Below are 15,024 nucleotides of genomic sequence, written 5' to 3'. Positions count from 1 at the left end.
TTTTTGGATATGGCTCCAAAAATTCAGGCAACAAGGGCAAAAATAGGCAAGTAGTATCATATCTAACTAAAATGTGTCTTCACAGCAACGTGCTGCTGCTGCTGCTGCTAAGTCGCTTCAGTCATGTCGGACTCTATGTGACCCCATAGACGGCAGCCCACCAGTCTCCGCCATCCCTGGGATTCTCCAGGCAAGAACACTGAAGTGGGTTGCCATTTCTTTCTCCAAGGCAGGAAAGTGAAAAGTGAGAATGAAGTCGCTCAGTTGCGTCCGACTCAGCGATCTCATGGACTGCAGCCTACCAAGCTCCTCCGTCCATGTGATTTTCCAGGCCAGAGTACTGGAGTGGGGTGACATTGCCTTCTCCATCACAGCAACATTAACAATCACAAAATAGGCAATGTACACATTGGGAGAAAATATTTGCCAACTATATATCTGATAAGGAGTTAATATATGAAACATATAAGACCTTAGTGAATTTAACAGCAGAAAAACATCTCAATTATAATACTGGCAAGTACCTAAATTGACATTTTTACAAAGAAGATACACAAATGGCTAATAGGCTCATCATAAAAAGGGGTTCAGCATTCACTAATTATCAGGGAAATGCAAATCAAAACCACAATAAGATGTCCCCTAACACCTCTCAGACTGTGAAGAAGGCTGAGCTCCGAAGAATTGATGCTTTTGAACTGTGGTGTTGGAGAAGACTCTTGAGAGTCCCATGGACTGCAAGGAGATCCAACCAGTCCATTCTGAAGGAGATCAACCCTGGGATTTCTTTGGAAGGAATGATGCTAAAGCTGAAACTCCAGTACTTTGGCCACCTCATGCGAAGAGTTGACTCATTGGAAGAGACTCTGATGCTGGGAGAGATTGGGGGCAGGAGGAGAAGGGGATGACCCAGGATGAGATGTCTGGATGGCATCACGGACCTGATGGACGTGAGTCTGAGTGAACTCCGGGAGATGGTGATGGACAGGGAGGCCTGGCGTGCTGCAGTTCATGGGGTCACAAAGAGTTGGACATGACTGAGTGACTGAACTGAACTGAAAATATGATGCTGTGAAAGTGCTATACTCAATATGCCAGCAAATGTGGAAAATTAATCAGTGGCACAGAACTGGAGATCAGCTTTCATTCCAATCCCAAAGAAGGGCAATGCCAATGAATGTTCAAACTATTTCTTTAATATTGCCCTCATTCACATGATGGGAAGGTATGCTCAAAATCCTTCAAGCTAGGCTTAAACCAGTAACTTTCAGATGTACAAACTGGATTTAGAAAAGGCAGAGGAACAAGAGGTTGAATTGCCAACATTCATTGTATCATGGGGAAAGCAAGGGAACTCCAGAAAAATATCTAATTCTGCTTCATTGACTATTCTAAAGCCTTTGACAGTGTGGATCACAACAAACTGTGGGAAACTATTAAAGAGATTGGAGTAACTGACTATCTTACCTGTTTTCTGAGAAACATGTATGTGGGTCAAGAAGCTACAGTTAGAATCAGACATGGAACTATGGACTGGTTCCAAACTGGGAAAGGAGTATGACAAGTCTGTCCATTGTCACCCTGCTTATTTCAGTTATATGCAGAATATGTCATGTGAAATGCCATGCTGGGTGAATCACAAGTTGGAATCAAGATTGCTGGGAGATATATCAGTAAGAGTGGCATCATCAGATATGCAACTGAGACCACTTTAATGGCAGAAAGTGAAGAGGAACCAAAGAGTCTCTTGATAAACGTGAAAGAGGACAGTAAAAACAACAAAAAAAAATGCTGGCTTAAAATTCAACATTAAAAAAAAAAAAACTATATAATGCCATCCAGTCTCATCACTTCATGGCAGATAAAATTGGAAAAAGTAGAAACAGTGACAGATTTTATTTTCTTGGACTCCAAAATCACTGCAGTACTTGACTGCAGCCATGAAATTAAAAGACACTTGTTCCTTGGAATTGAAACTATGACAAACATAGACAGCACGTTAAAAAGCAGAAACATCACTTTGGTGACAAAGGTCCACCCATTAAAGGTATGACTTTTTCAGTAGTCAGGTATGAGCGTGAGATTTGGACCATAAAGAAGGCTGAGCACTGAAGAATTGATGCTTTTGAATTGTGGTGCTGGAGAAGACTCTTGAGAGTGCCTTGGACTGCAGGGAGATCAAACTCATCCATCCGAAATGAAATCAATCCTGAATATTCATTGGAAGGATTGTTGCTGATGCTGAAGCTCCAACACTTGGGCTACATAATGTGAAGAGCTGACTTATTGGAAAATACCTTGATTCTGGGAAAGATTGAAGGCAAAAGAAGGGCATGACAGAGGACAAGATTGTTAGAAAGCATAACTGACTCAATGAACATGAATTTGAGCAAACTCCAGGATGTAGAGGAGGACAGGAGAGCCTTAGCATGTCGACAGGACTGCAAAGAGTCAGACAAGACTTATCAACTGAAAAATAGTAACAGGAAATAATAGGGAGTTATGGGTCTAAAGTTCAGGACACTTGTACATTCAGTTGTCATAGAATTGGAATTGTGATTGATACTGTTTTAATACATTTTTTTTCTTTTCCATCTGAGTCCACAGATCATTAAAGTGTGTTGGAGTTTTGCACAGAAGAGGATGCATATATTACTAGTTTAGAGAAAGTCTGCAGAGATTATGGCCATATTGTGACTTTACCAAGAAGCTAACTCAAGATTTATTTATCTTTTTTAATAATTTTAAAGTGAGATTTGTCACATAGTTCTGAATTTTATACTGTTTTATAGAAAACAGTCATGTTTTGCTGCTCAGTGGGTCCTTTGGTCTTGATAGCATGCTGAGGATGAGATTTAACCAGGTTAGAGTAAATGCAAAGAGGATGCCGTATGGTAGGGGGACACAGACATTAATATAATTGCTATAAGAAAATTATGCACATATTAGTAACTTATCCCTTAATCAAAGGGGATAAGTTATTAATCAAAGGCAAAGCAGTGAAATTAATTCATTGCTTTATATTTTATTTTATTTTCACTATATAAATGCATATAATGTATTTAATGTACATATAATACATATAATGTGCCATATATATAGTACAGCATTGTTATTTATTAAGTAAAATCTTGCTAAACAATATTCCACGATCTTTTCCCAGGATAAGTAACCCCATTTTAATACTTTTCTTGATTATAAATTTGTTAATTGAATGGGGTAATAAATCCTAAAATGCATTGAGGCTTTTCTCTGTGAAAGGTACTATGTAAACATCTGACATATATTATTCCATTTTGTTCTTAGAATATTTTTTAGAACAACTTTAGAAGCTTAGCATAAACTAGAACCTTAAGTAATTTTTCCCAGCCAACTGCTTAACCAGTGGTGGGCCTGGCAGGTTGGATTTTTCTCTGTATCTAAATTCTTATTGTATTGTACCACCTCTAACTTTCCACTTCAGTAGAACAGCTGACTGGAGTAATATTTTCATGTATCACTTATCTACTCGTCAATAAAAGGAAGGAAGTATTTTGACATAGCAAAATTTAGTTTAGTCACAATCACCAATAATTTCCTCTGTCGTTGTTCAGTCACTAAATTGTGTCTGACTCTGCAACCACATAACTGCAGCACACCAGGCTTCCCTGTTCTCCACTATCTCCCAGAGTTTGCTCAAACAGGCAGGAAAACTGTCTCTGATACTGTTTGTATTATTCAGCCAAGTACCAATAAGTACTATCTGCAACTCTTCAGTCTGTAGATTTCTAACTTACAAAATTTTAACATACATGATGTGACATCTCACAGGTATTAAGTCATGTTTTGGAATAATGAAGTTCATCCTTCTTTGGGATTCTGGGAATGCAACATCAATTGAGTTGACTCTTTTTTCTCTAGGTGCAGAACTGAGTTCGTCTTCAAATAAGCAAAGTCAACTAAATTTCCAAGATTTTGGCCACAGTGGACTTGGACATTGGGGATCAATTACAGGAGAGAGAGAAATGTCTAAAGAGTTGATGATGTAACAGTCTGCATATAAAGTGTTACAACTTAGCTTTCTGTCTTCCAACAGTAGGATCTGAGGAAACGAAGTATAAAATGTGTTAGTCTGTATTCACTGAAACAGGTAATAGGAAAGAAAGTTGCTTTAACTAACCAATACCTATGCAAATGGAAAAATATTTCACTAGACAGAGTTAAGTTGTTTTCTAATTCCAGTGAGTCTTGGACAAAAGGAAACTAAAAATGGCCATGCTGCTGCTGCTGCTGCTAAGTAGCTTCAGTCGTGTCCGACTCTGTGTGACCCCATAGACGACAGACCACCAGGCTCCTCTGTCCATGGGATTCTCCAGGCAAGAGTACTGGAGTCTGGTGCCATTGCCTTCTCCAAAAATGGCCATAGTTTTATGCTAAAGAAAATGATATACAGTAGGAGCAATGAGGAATATATATCACAACGTGTTTTCAGAAATTTCCTTCTCATGAATTTTAGCAAATAAAGCAGAGATTCTTATGTCAGACAGAGAGTTTTGATTTGATGTAGACACTTTTAACCAATGACATGATCTTGTAGCTTAGCCCAAGAAGCAATGTCAGTAAAATTTGGTACTTAAACATTTTAAATAATTTAATGTACTGATAGCAAGAAATTGTGCCATTATAAGGCTACATTCTCTCTCAAAATACGCAAGAACTTCAGAAAAGGTGAGTCATAGTATTTTTATAGAATTGAGTTGATTTGGGTTACTAGGGAGTAACTTTGAAGATATGGTTTTCCTGTCTTAGGAAAATATTTTGTTCTGCACAGAGAATAAGCAGTTTCAAAGCAAATTGGAAAAGTAAAGTGTGAACTTGAAATATAAAAATGTAAAAAGAGGTAATATGTACTGGATTGAAATATATTACGTGTGGCTCTGGAGTGATGTGTTACCTTAACTAAGACATTTTATTTCTCTCTATATGATATTTCTCAATGATTAAGATATAGAATGGACAAAGAAGAATGACACTGACTAGGACCTCTGTGCTTGCTGAACACAGTCTGTTTAGGTCCATCTTCAGAGCTGTCCTATAAAGTTGTGGGAATTAAGTTAGCTGAGACTCAGACAATTTCTTTACTGGTCTTGGACTGACTGTCTACAAGACTTTTTTTAAGGGTCCCTGATATGTAACTTTTGCAAAAATAAGTTCAGGACCCTGACACTGACACATTTACATATAGCAGATTCTGTAAGTTGAAATTGTGTTTTCCTTTTAACTCTATGAATGTCAGAAATATGATTCTTAAAATGACCAACAGAAGCATTCATTGTAGGCCCAACTGTAGTCTCAGGGACAATATTCTCCAAGTTATAATATAACCAAAGGGTATTGTTTCATGTAATTTTGGTGCATTAAGTAAAGTCCATACCCAATAAAGAAATCTATTGGGTATCAACAAAAAGAGACCCTGAGTTCCAGCTTCTGCGATCCATATCCTAAAAGCTTCAAGTTCCAGATTTATAGAATATTGAAATTAACTGTTGCTTTCTGTTGTCTAACAAAATGTCAGTTTTTAGTTTAGAAAGAAAAATAGGTGTTGTAGCTATCATCAAAATATCTTTATGATACTCTGAGCTCTCATTCATACAGCATAAAATCAACATACTTATGTGTCTTTCTACAAAATTACTGGCCCATACAATACGTTAACAGAGCTAGAGCTGTTTGTATAGCACTTACTATTGGAAACACACGGCCTAGGAGGACTGGTTGGTATTTTTCCTCCCCTGAGTTTAGACCTGAATTAAATGAAGAAATGAGGAAAGTGCCCTATGAGACTGTTCTCTTAATTTCCAAGCCACATTTACTAAAGACTGATTTTTAAACTGAACTGGCTACCTTTTATGAGTATCACACTAACTTACTTTTCAGGCAATGCTTCCATTCATTTTATCAGACAGATAAAATGTTGAAAGCCACTATGCAATAGTCACTATGTAAGGGTGCAGAGAAAGGATGATTCATCAAGTAATACTCTATCCCTAAATTGGTAAACAACTGTCCTGATTTTCCCAGGGCTTCAGTTCGGTCGCTCAGTCATGTCCGATTTAAAATGCAAGCTCCTATCATAGTATAATAGTTCCTACACAAATGCCCTAATGTTCTACACATCAAAAACCCTGATCTCATTGGTATTGTTCTGAGAAACAAAATAGATATTCCATTTTACCTGTAGTTCACTCTGAGTTGAAAATTCTTTAACCAGACTTTCTTTAATATTGCCTACTGCTGGGTTTGTTTATTTATTTTTTCAGTTCTTTCATATATATCTTTATTTCTTTACCCTAGATATTTTTATTTTTAGTACTAACCATTATATAACAACAGATAACAACACTGAGTTTATTGCTTTACTGTTTTTTCACTTACTAAAATTTAACTTTTGGTTGTGAATTGTGTTTTAATCAACAAAACAGCTCAGTGCCTAGAAACACTGTTATAAAATAAAAAATAAGTGAATATTGTTTTTAAGGATGAGTATACTTTAATGATGGTGACTATCTTTTGTTCTTAACTGTTAGGTTATTATTTTTTATTTCTAGAAAAAAAGAAAGAAATTTTTATTTCTTAAAAAAGCAGACGATATCTAGGACTGCCTCTCAGTTCAGCTCAATTCAGTTGCTCAGTCGTATCTTATTCTTTGCGACCCCATGGACTGCAGCACGCCAGGCCTCCCTGTCCATCATCAACTCCTGGAGCTTGATCAAACTCATGTCCATCGTGTTGGTGATGCCAACCAACCATTTCAACCTCTGCCATCCCCTTCTCTTCCTACCTTCAATCTTTCCCAGTATCAGGGTCCTTTTCAATGAGTCAATTCTTCATATCAGTTAACCAAAATATTAGCATTTCAGCTTCAGCATTAGTCCTTCCAATGAATATTCAGGACCAATTTCCTTGAGGATTGACTGATTTGATGTCCTTGAAGGTCAAGGGACTCTCAAGAGTCTTCTCTAACAACACTGTTAAAAAGCATCAATTCTTCGGAGCTCAGCTTTCCTTTATAGTCCAACTCTCACATCCATACATGACTACTGGAAAAACCATAGCTCTGACTAGATGGACTTTTGTCTGCAAAGTAATGTCTCTGCTTTTTAATATGCTGTCTCGGTTGGTCATAGCTTTTCTTCCAAGGAACAAGCTTCTTTTAATTTCAAGGCTGTACTCACCACCTGCAGTGATTTTGGAGCCCAAAATAATAAAGTCTGTCACTGTTTCCATTGTTTCCCCATCCGTTTGCATTGAAGTGATGGAACCGGATGCCATGATTTTAGTTTTTGAATGTTGAGTTTTAGGTCAGCTTTTTCACTGTCGTCTTTCACTTTCATCAAGAGGCTCTTTAGTTCTTCTTCACTTTCTGCCATAAGGGTGGTGTCATCTGCATACCTGAGGTTATAGATATTTCTCCCGGTAATCTTGATTTCAGCTTATACTTCATCCAGCCTGGCATTTCGCATGATGTACTCTGCATATAAGTTAAATAAGCAGGGTGACAAGATACAGCCTTGACATACTCCTTTACCAATTTGTAACCAGTCCATTGTTCCATGTCCAGTTCTAACTGTTGCTTCTTGCCCTGAATACAGATTTCTCAGGAAGCAGGTAAGGTGGTCTCATATTCCCATCTCCTGAGGAATTTTCAACAGTTTGTTGTGATCTACACAGTCAAAGGATTTGACGTAATCTATAAAGCAGAAGTAAAGGTTTTTCTGGAATTCTCTTGTTTTTATGATGATCTAACAGATATTGGCAATTTGAGTTCTAGTTTTTCTGCCTTTTCTAAATCCAACTTGAGCTTATGACATTTCATGATTCACCTACTGTTGAAGCCTGACTTGGAGAATGTTGAGCATTATTTTGATAGTGTGTGAGATGAGTGCAATTATGTGGTAGTTTGAACATTTTTGGCATTGCCCTTCTTTGGGTTTGGAATAAAAATTGACCTTTTCCAGCCCTGTGGCCACTGCTGAGTTTTCAAAATTTGCTGGCATATTGAGTACAGCACTTTCACAGCATCGTCTTTTAGCATTTGAAATAGCTCAACTGGAATTCCATCACACCCACTCTGTTTGTTGTGATGCTTCCTAAGGCCCACTTGACTTCACATTTTAGGATGTCTGGCTCTAGGTGAGTGATCCCACTGTCATGCTTATCTGGGTCATGAAGATCTTTTTTGTACAGTTCTGTGTATTCTTGCCACCTCTTCTTAATGTCTTCTGCTTCTGTTAGGTCCATAATTTCTGTCCTTTATTGAGCCCATCTTTGCATGAAATGTTCCTTTGGTATCTTTATATTTTTTGAAGAAATATCTAGTCTTTTCCTTTCTATTGTTTTCCTCTATTTCTTTACATTGATCACTGGGGATGGCTTTCTTATCTCTCCCTGCTATTCTTTGTAACTCTGCATTCAAGTGGGTATATCTTTCCTTTTCTCCTTTGCCTTTTGCTTTTCTTCTTTTCATAGCTATTTGTAAGGTCTCTTCAGACAACAATTTTGCCTTTTTGCATTTCTTTTTCTTGAAGATGGTCTTGATCATTGCCTCCTGAACAATGTCATGAACCTCCACCCATAGTTCTTCAGGCACCCTGTCTATCAAATCTAATCCCTTGAATCTATTTCTCATTTCCACTGTCTAATTATAAGGGACTTGATTTAGGTCATGCCTGAATGGTCTAGTGGTTTTCCCTACTTTCTTCAATTTAAGTCTGAATTTGGCAATAAGGAGCTATTTGACAATAAGGATCTCCTCTAGCAACAATGATATTGTGTACCTCTTTTGTGCCATTATGCATTTTTTATTGCTAGCATTTGCCAACTAAACAGATATACATGTTTTTTTCCCCATTTCTCTATGGTAAATTTTTTTTTCCTCACAATATTATTCATGCTGACCAAAGTTACATGAACTAACAGTTGATTTTAAGTTATGAAACAGGAGTAATTGCAACAAACCATTAATTCTTGTTCCTTACTGTTTAAAAGAGTAATAGCCCAATCAACATTATCTAAACCTTCGACATAACATGGCATTAAGAGTCTTCTTCAGATGGAACAACACAAAAGAAAGCATATAGTCTATCTGTCACTTAAGCTGAGTAAATGAAGTATAAAACATATTAAAAATAAAAAGTATACTGCATTCACAGGTTATATGTGTTTGAGAAGCTGAGAATGTACAAATGGCCATAATTAACATGAAAGTGAAAGTGAAAGAAAGTTGCTCAGTCCTGTCCGACTCTCTGCAACCCCGTGGACTGTAGCCTCTTCCGTCCATGGGATTTTCCAGGCAAGAATACTGGAGTGGGTTGCCATTTCCTTCTCCAGGAGATCTTCCCGACCCAGGGATTGAACCTGGGTCTCAGGCATTGTAGGCAGACGCTTTACCATCTGAGCCACCTGGGAAGTCCCCATAATTAACAAGACACATAGAGAAAAAGAAGCTATAAAATGTTGGAGGCCTCTGCCTGTCAGCCTCTGTTACTACAGGCACTCCCCACACATCCCCATGGTACTGCCATGTATCTTCCTCTCCCTGGCCTGAATGAGCATGTGAGCCCTCATCTGACTGCTGCTTTCATCACAAATGCTTTCATCACATCTGCTTTCATCACATCTTGTCTGGGTGGGGAACAGACGTCAGAGGGCACTGTGCACGCAGAGTGAAGTCGCTCAGTCGTGTCCAACTCTTTGCGATCCAGTGGACTGTAGCCCACCATGCTCCTCTGTCCACGGGATTTTCCAGGCAAGAGTACTGGAATAGTTTGCCATTTCCTTCTCCAAAGGATCTTCCCAACCCAGGGATCGAACCTGGGTGTCCTGCATTGTAAGCAAGTCGCTTTACCGCCTGAGCCACCGGGGAAGTCCATACAAGCAGAAAGTGAAAGTGAAGTTGCTCAGTCGTGTCCGACTCTTTGCGACCCGGTGGACTGTAGCCTGCCAGGCTTCTCTGTCCATGGGATTCTCCAGGCAAGAATACTGGAGTGGGTTGCCATTTCCTTCTCCAGGGGATCTTCCCAACCCAGGGATTGAACCTGGGTCTCCTGCATTGCAGGCAGATGCTTTATCCTTTGAGCCACTAGGGAAGCCGTTCAAACAGAGGTAAGGCCTAAATCGAAGCTGAGCTCCAGGAGCTGTGTGACCAAAGAAAAGGAAGGAAATTCTCTGGTGCAGAGCTGCAGGCCAGGCCAAGTGCGTGTGCTCAGTCATGTCTGACTCTTTGTGACCCCATGGACTGTAGCCCATCAGGCTTCTCTGTCCATGGGATTTTCCAGGTAAGAATACTGGAGTGGGCTACCATTTCCTCCTTCGGGGGATCTTCCCAAAGCAGGGATCGAAATTGTGTCTCCTGTGTTACAAGATTATGTACCCCTTGAGTCACTGGGGAAGCTCATAAAATATTGTTTTCAGTCTCTAAGTTGTGTCTGACTTGAGTTACACATAAAAATTTCCAAGGAAAAGTGTAGACATAAAAAGTTGGGAAAGTTTCCAGAAAGGAAAGTTTATTCATTTTTACCTCTTCTTGATTTTTAAAATTATAAGTAATATATTACTTTTCTTGATTTAAACACTTAAGTCTAAAGACAGTAAGCTACAAATCAAAAGCTGTTTTTTGCTCATACCCTCTTTCAAGTGAGATTTCCCTGGTGGCATGGTAGAAGGGTCTGCCTACAATGCGGGAGACCCGGGTTCAATCCTGGGTGGAGAAGATCCCTTGAAAAAGGCAATGGCGACCCACTCCAGTACTCTTGCCTGGAAAATCCCATGGAGGGAGGAGCCTGGTAGGCTACAGTCCATCGGGTCGCAAAGAGTCGGACACGACTGAGCAACTTCACTTTAACTTTCTTCCAAGTGAAAGTTTTCCATTGCTAGGACTCTACTGCCATCTACTGTGTGGCAAATTAAGTAAAGAAAAATAGTAACTGTCTTCTCCAGTTTCAGTGTACTTTGGTCTATATGAAGTTAAGCCAAATCTTTTTCAAAAGAGCAATGATTACACTGTTGTGTTGAATAAGGCACGGTACACAGAGCAACACATTTACCAATTAGGAAACTTGAAATATTTAAACAACTAGAAGTTTGAAGCAGCCACACAGGCTCAAAAACAGGGCTAATTGAAGACCTAGAATTTAAGCATATAGAAAATCCCTGAGTCACATAAGTCAGTTACTTTGGTGAATATGTTGTAGCAACCCAACAGACACTGGGAAAGCAGGGATTTGTGTGACTTGTTAAACTGTGAGTGATGAGCCTGGCTGGGAGTTATACAGAAATGAGTGCTTTAGTTACCTTGCTTATCTTTGCTGGCTATGATACTAGATTTTAAACTTAAAGATCACTTGATAAGATGCTTACCAGAGAAAAATGGAAGTGAAGCATTCAATTCAGATATTGAAATTGATTCAACAAAGGTTTCAGTATTGACTGAAAAACAATTCATTCTAAGTAAACATTAATAAATGTTCCTTTTTATGCTCCTGTTTTGTTTCATTTAATGTTTTATGCTCTTTTTCTTTTTGTCTCTGTTAGTCTTTCAAGAGAGTTAAAGCAATACGTTTTCATGGAGAAATGGAATCACACTTCCAATGATTTCATTTTGTTGGGGTTGTTCCTCCCAAATCAAACTGGTCGGCTTCTCCTACTTCTTATCATCCTCATATTCTTTCTAGCCTCTGTGGGTAACTCAGCCATGATTTACCTCATACGTTTGGATCCCCGGCTCCATACACCCATGTACTTTCTCCTCAGCCAGCTCTCCCTCATGGATCTAATGTACCTCTCCACCACTGTCCCTAAGATGGTGTTCAACTTTCTCTCCAGCCAGAAAGGCATCTCCTACCTGGGATGTGGAGTGCAATCTTTCTTCTTCCTGACCATGGCATGTTCTGAAGGCTTGCTCCTGGCCTCAATGGCCTACGATCGTTATGTGGCTATCTGCCACCCCCTGCACTATTGTATCTGCATGAGCAAAAGGATGTGTGTGAAGATGATTATGGGATCTTGGATCTTGGGGTCTCTCAACTCCCTGGCACACACAGTCTATGCCCTCCATATTCCTTACTGCCAGTCCAGGGCCATTGATCACTTCTTCTGTGATGTCCCGGCTATGTTGCCTCTGGCCTGTATGGACACCTGGATCTATGAGTACATGGTTTTTGTGAGCACAAGCCTCTTTCTCCTCCTTCCTTTCCTTGGCATCACTGCTTCCTATGGCCGAGTTCTTTTTGCTGTCTACCATATGCGTTCAAAAGATGGAAGAAAAAAGGCCTTCACCACCTGTTCAACACATTTAACTGTAGTGACGTTTTACTATGCACCTTTTGTCTACACTTATCTTCGGCCCAGGGATCTCCGCTCACCAGCAGAAGATAAAATTTTGGCAGTCTTTTACACCATCCTCACCCCCATGCTCAATCCCATTATCTACAGTCTGAGGAATAAGGAAGTCCTGGGGGCCATGACGAGAGCGTTTGGGATATTCTCTTTTACAAAGTAATAACTATGGCTCTCTTTACCCTCCTTTATTCTCTCTTTCTATGGTGATTAGGATACCCTAGAGCACTGCTATCTGATAGAAATATATGAGCTATTCTGTAATTTGAAATTTTCACTTAAAATATAGCTACTAAGCATCATTTAAAAAGTGAAATTAATCTTAATAATGTATTTACTTAATCCCAAAGTTATAATCAATACTGAGATTAAAAACATTGATATTAATGACATATTATTGTAAAATATTATGCAATATATTTGTCACATACATGTACATATATCACTTATAATAATATACTCATACTGACATTATCATTTCTACATGCAATGGATACAAACTTATTGATGCAATCTATTACCTTATTTTCATTCTAAGTCTTTACAGCCCTTATATTTATATTTATAGGCCATTGCAATTTTTGACTAGACACATTTTTAAGTGCCCATTAGCCACATAGGGCCAGTGGTTACTGTGTTGGAAAACGCAGGCCTAGAACATGCAATCAAATGTTTTCAAATGTTTCAAATGTAGTGTATAAAATTACATTTGTGGTATATAAAATATGGATAGTGGGACATTAAGTAACAAGCAAAGCAAGCTTACTAGTGTGTTTATGAGTTTTTTTTTAAACCTGTTTCAATCTTTTATTGTGATTGTAATTAACTTCCAGAGTCCATCATAATGTAATATCCTTTATGATACTATTTTGAGGGGGCTTATTTGGCTTAGAATTTTTCAGATTTCAATAAATATATAGAGATTAAGTGACCTTTGTAGAATTGTGAGAATAATCAACAGTTTTATTCTACATTCAAATTAAGAAAAGTATGTATTTAAATGACCTTAAAGAAATTTGTATTTGACAAAGTCATTTACTGATGGCAGGGAAACAAAGAACTGAGGAGCTACAGCGTGCAACATATAAAATGAAAGCAATGTCTCAGATTTCAGTTGTAACATGTAAAATCTGAATGTGAGCTTATACACATTGAAATTCTATGCTAATATGTCATAATGTTGTGTTTAACAAAAGTTTTACTACTGGTGTTTTACTAACACACTTGAGTTATTTCCCGTCTCTCCATGACTGGGGTTATGTAGGAGTTAGTTTTAATGATTATGGGGGGAAAAAGGCTTAGAGGAGTCCCTCTCCCACAAATTCTCAATTACTGCACAAGTTTAAGCTCGTAGGATCTTTTCCTGGTCTTTTTAAATTAAATTTCTTCTCAAGTGTTTAAATTTTAAATTAAATTTAAATTAAATTTCTTCTCAAGTGTTTTCATGACTCAAGTCCATTTTAATTATAAAATATATTCTAGAATTTCTTGATCAAGTTAGTTTCCTAAAATATATATATATGAAAATTTCATTCCACAATCTTTGATTTACTATTGTATTCACAAAACTTTCTAATCTCAAGTTCAGGCTCAGGTGCTTTTATTTATTTATTTATATTTTTTAAAAATATAAATTTATTTATTTTAACTGGAGGTTAGTTACTTTACAATATTGTATTGGTTTTGCCATACATCAACATGAATCTGCCACAGGTATACACGTGTTCCCCATCCTGAACCCCCTCCCTCCTCCTTCCCCATACGATCACTCTGAGTCATCCCAGTGCACCAGCCCCAAGCATCCAGTATCATGCATCGAGCCTGGACTGGCAATTTGTTTCATATATGATATTATACATGTTTCAATGCCATTCTCCCAAATCATCCCACCCTCTCCCTGTCCCACAGAGTCCAAAAGCAGTTCTAATGAGGTGAATGAAACTGGAGTCTACTATACAGAGTGAAGTAAGCTAGAAAGAAAAACACCAATACAGTATACTAATGCATATATATGGAATTCAGGTGCTTTTAAAATGCATATCAAATCTACCTTTACCTGTGTCTAACATCCAGACTACAGACTTAGTGCCAGAATTCTTTTAGACCTCCAGTTTGCCCTTGTAGCCGTCTATTCCTTTCCGCATCTGAAATTTAGCTTGGGTTATTCCCACTTCTGGAAAGTTTTTCTTCACCTTTTTAAAATGTTTTTTTTTTTTACTGTACTGGTTCTCCATTTCTGTGCAGGTTCTTTTTCTAGTTGTGGCAAGTGGGGGCTACTCCCTAATTTCAGTGTGCTGGCTTCTCATTGTGTTGGCTTCTTTTGTTACAGAGCACAGGCTCTAGAATGCAAGGGCTTCAATAGTTGTGGTGCATGGGCTTAGTTGCTTTGCAGCATGTGGTAACTTCCCAGACTAAGGATTGAACCGGTGTTCCCAGCATTACAAGTCAGATTCTTAAACATTGGACCAGCAGGGAAGCCTGCAGATTTTTTTTTTTTAAGACTGCCAATCTGAGTTACACTTTTATTAATATATAACACAACATTTTCTTCTTATCATCTTATCCAGTCAATATCTTCCTCTCCCACACCTGCACTCTTATAGTGCTATGGAAGTACTTGTCAGTAGTAACTCTATTTTGTATATCAGG

General features: G+C 38.3%; 1 protein-coding gene across 1 annotated transcript; it reads left to right on the top strand.

Annotated features, from left to right (window-relative positions):
- Positions 1-11,602: 11,602 nt before the first annotated feature.
- On the top strand, positions 11,603-12,538 carry LOC138441589 (olfactory receptor 2L13). Its single transcript, XM_069592709.1, has one exon. The coding sequence runs from the start codon at positions 11,603-11,605 to the stop codon at positions 12,536-12,538; it is 936 nt and encodes a 311-aa protein (XP_069448810.1).
- Positions 12,539-15,024: the final 2,486 nt, after the last annotated feature.

The sequence above is a fragment of the Ovis canadensis genome, chromosome 5, assembly GCF_042477335.2.
Source record: "Ovis canadensis isolate MfBH-ARS-UI-01 breed Bighorn chromosome 5, ARS-UI_OviCan_v2, whole genome shotgun sequence".
Taxonomy (NCBI): Eukaryota; Metazoa; Chordata; class Mammalia; order Artiodactyla; family Bovidae; genus Ovis; species Ovis canadensis.
This window is presented reverse-complemented; position numbering and strand designations above follow the sequence as displayed.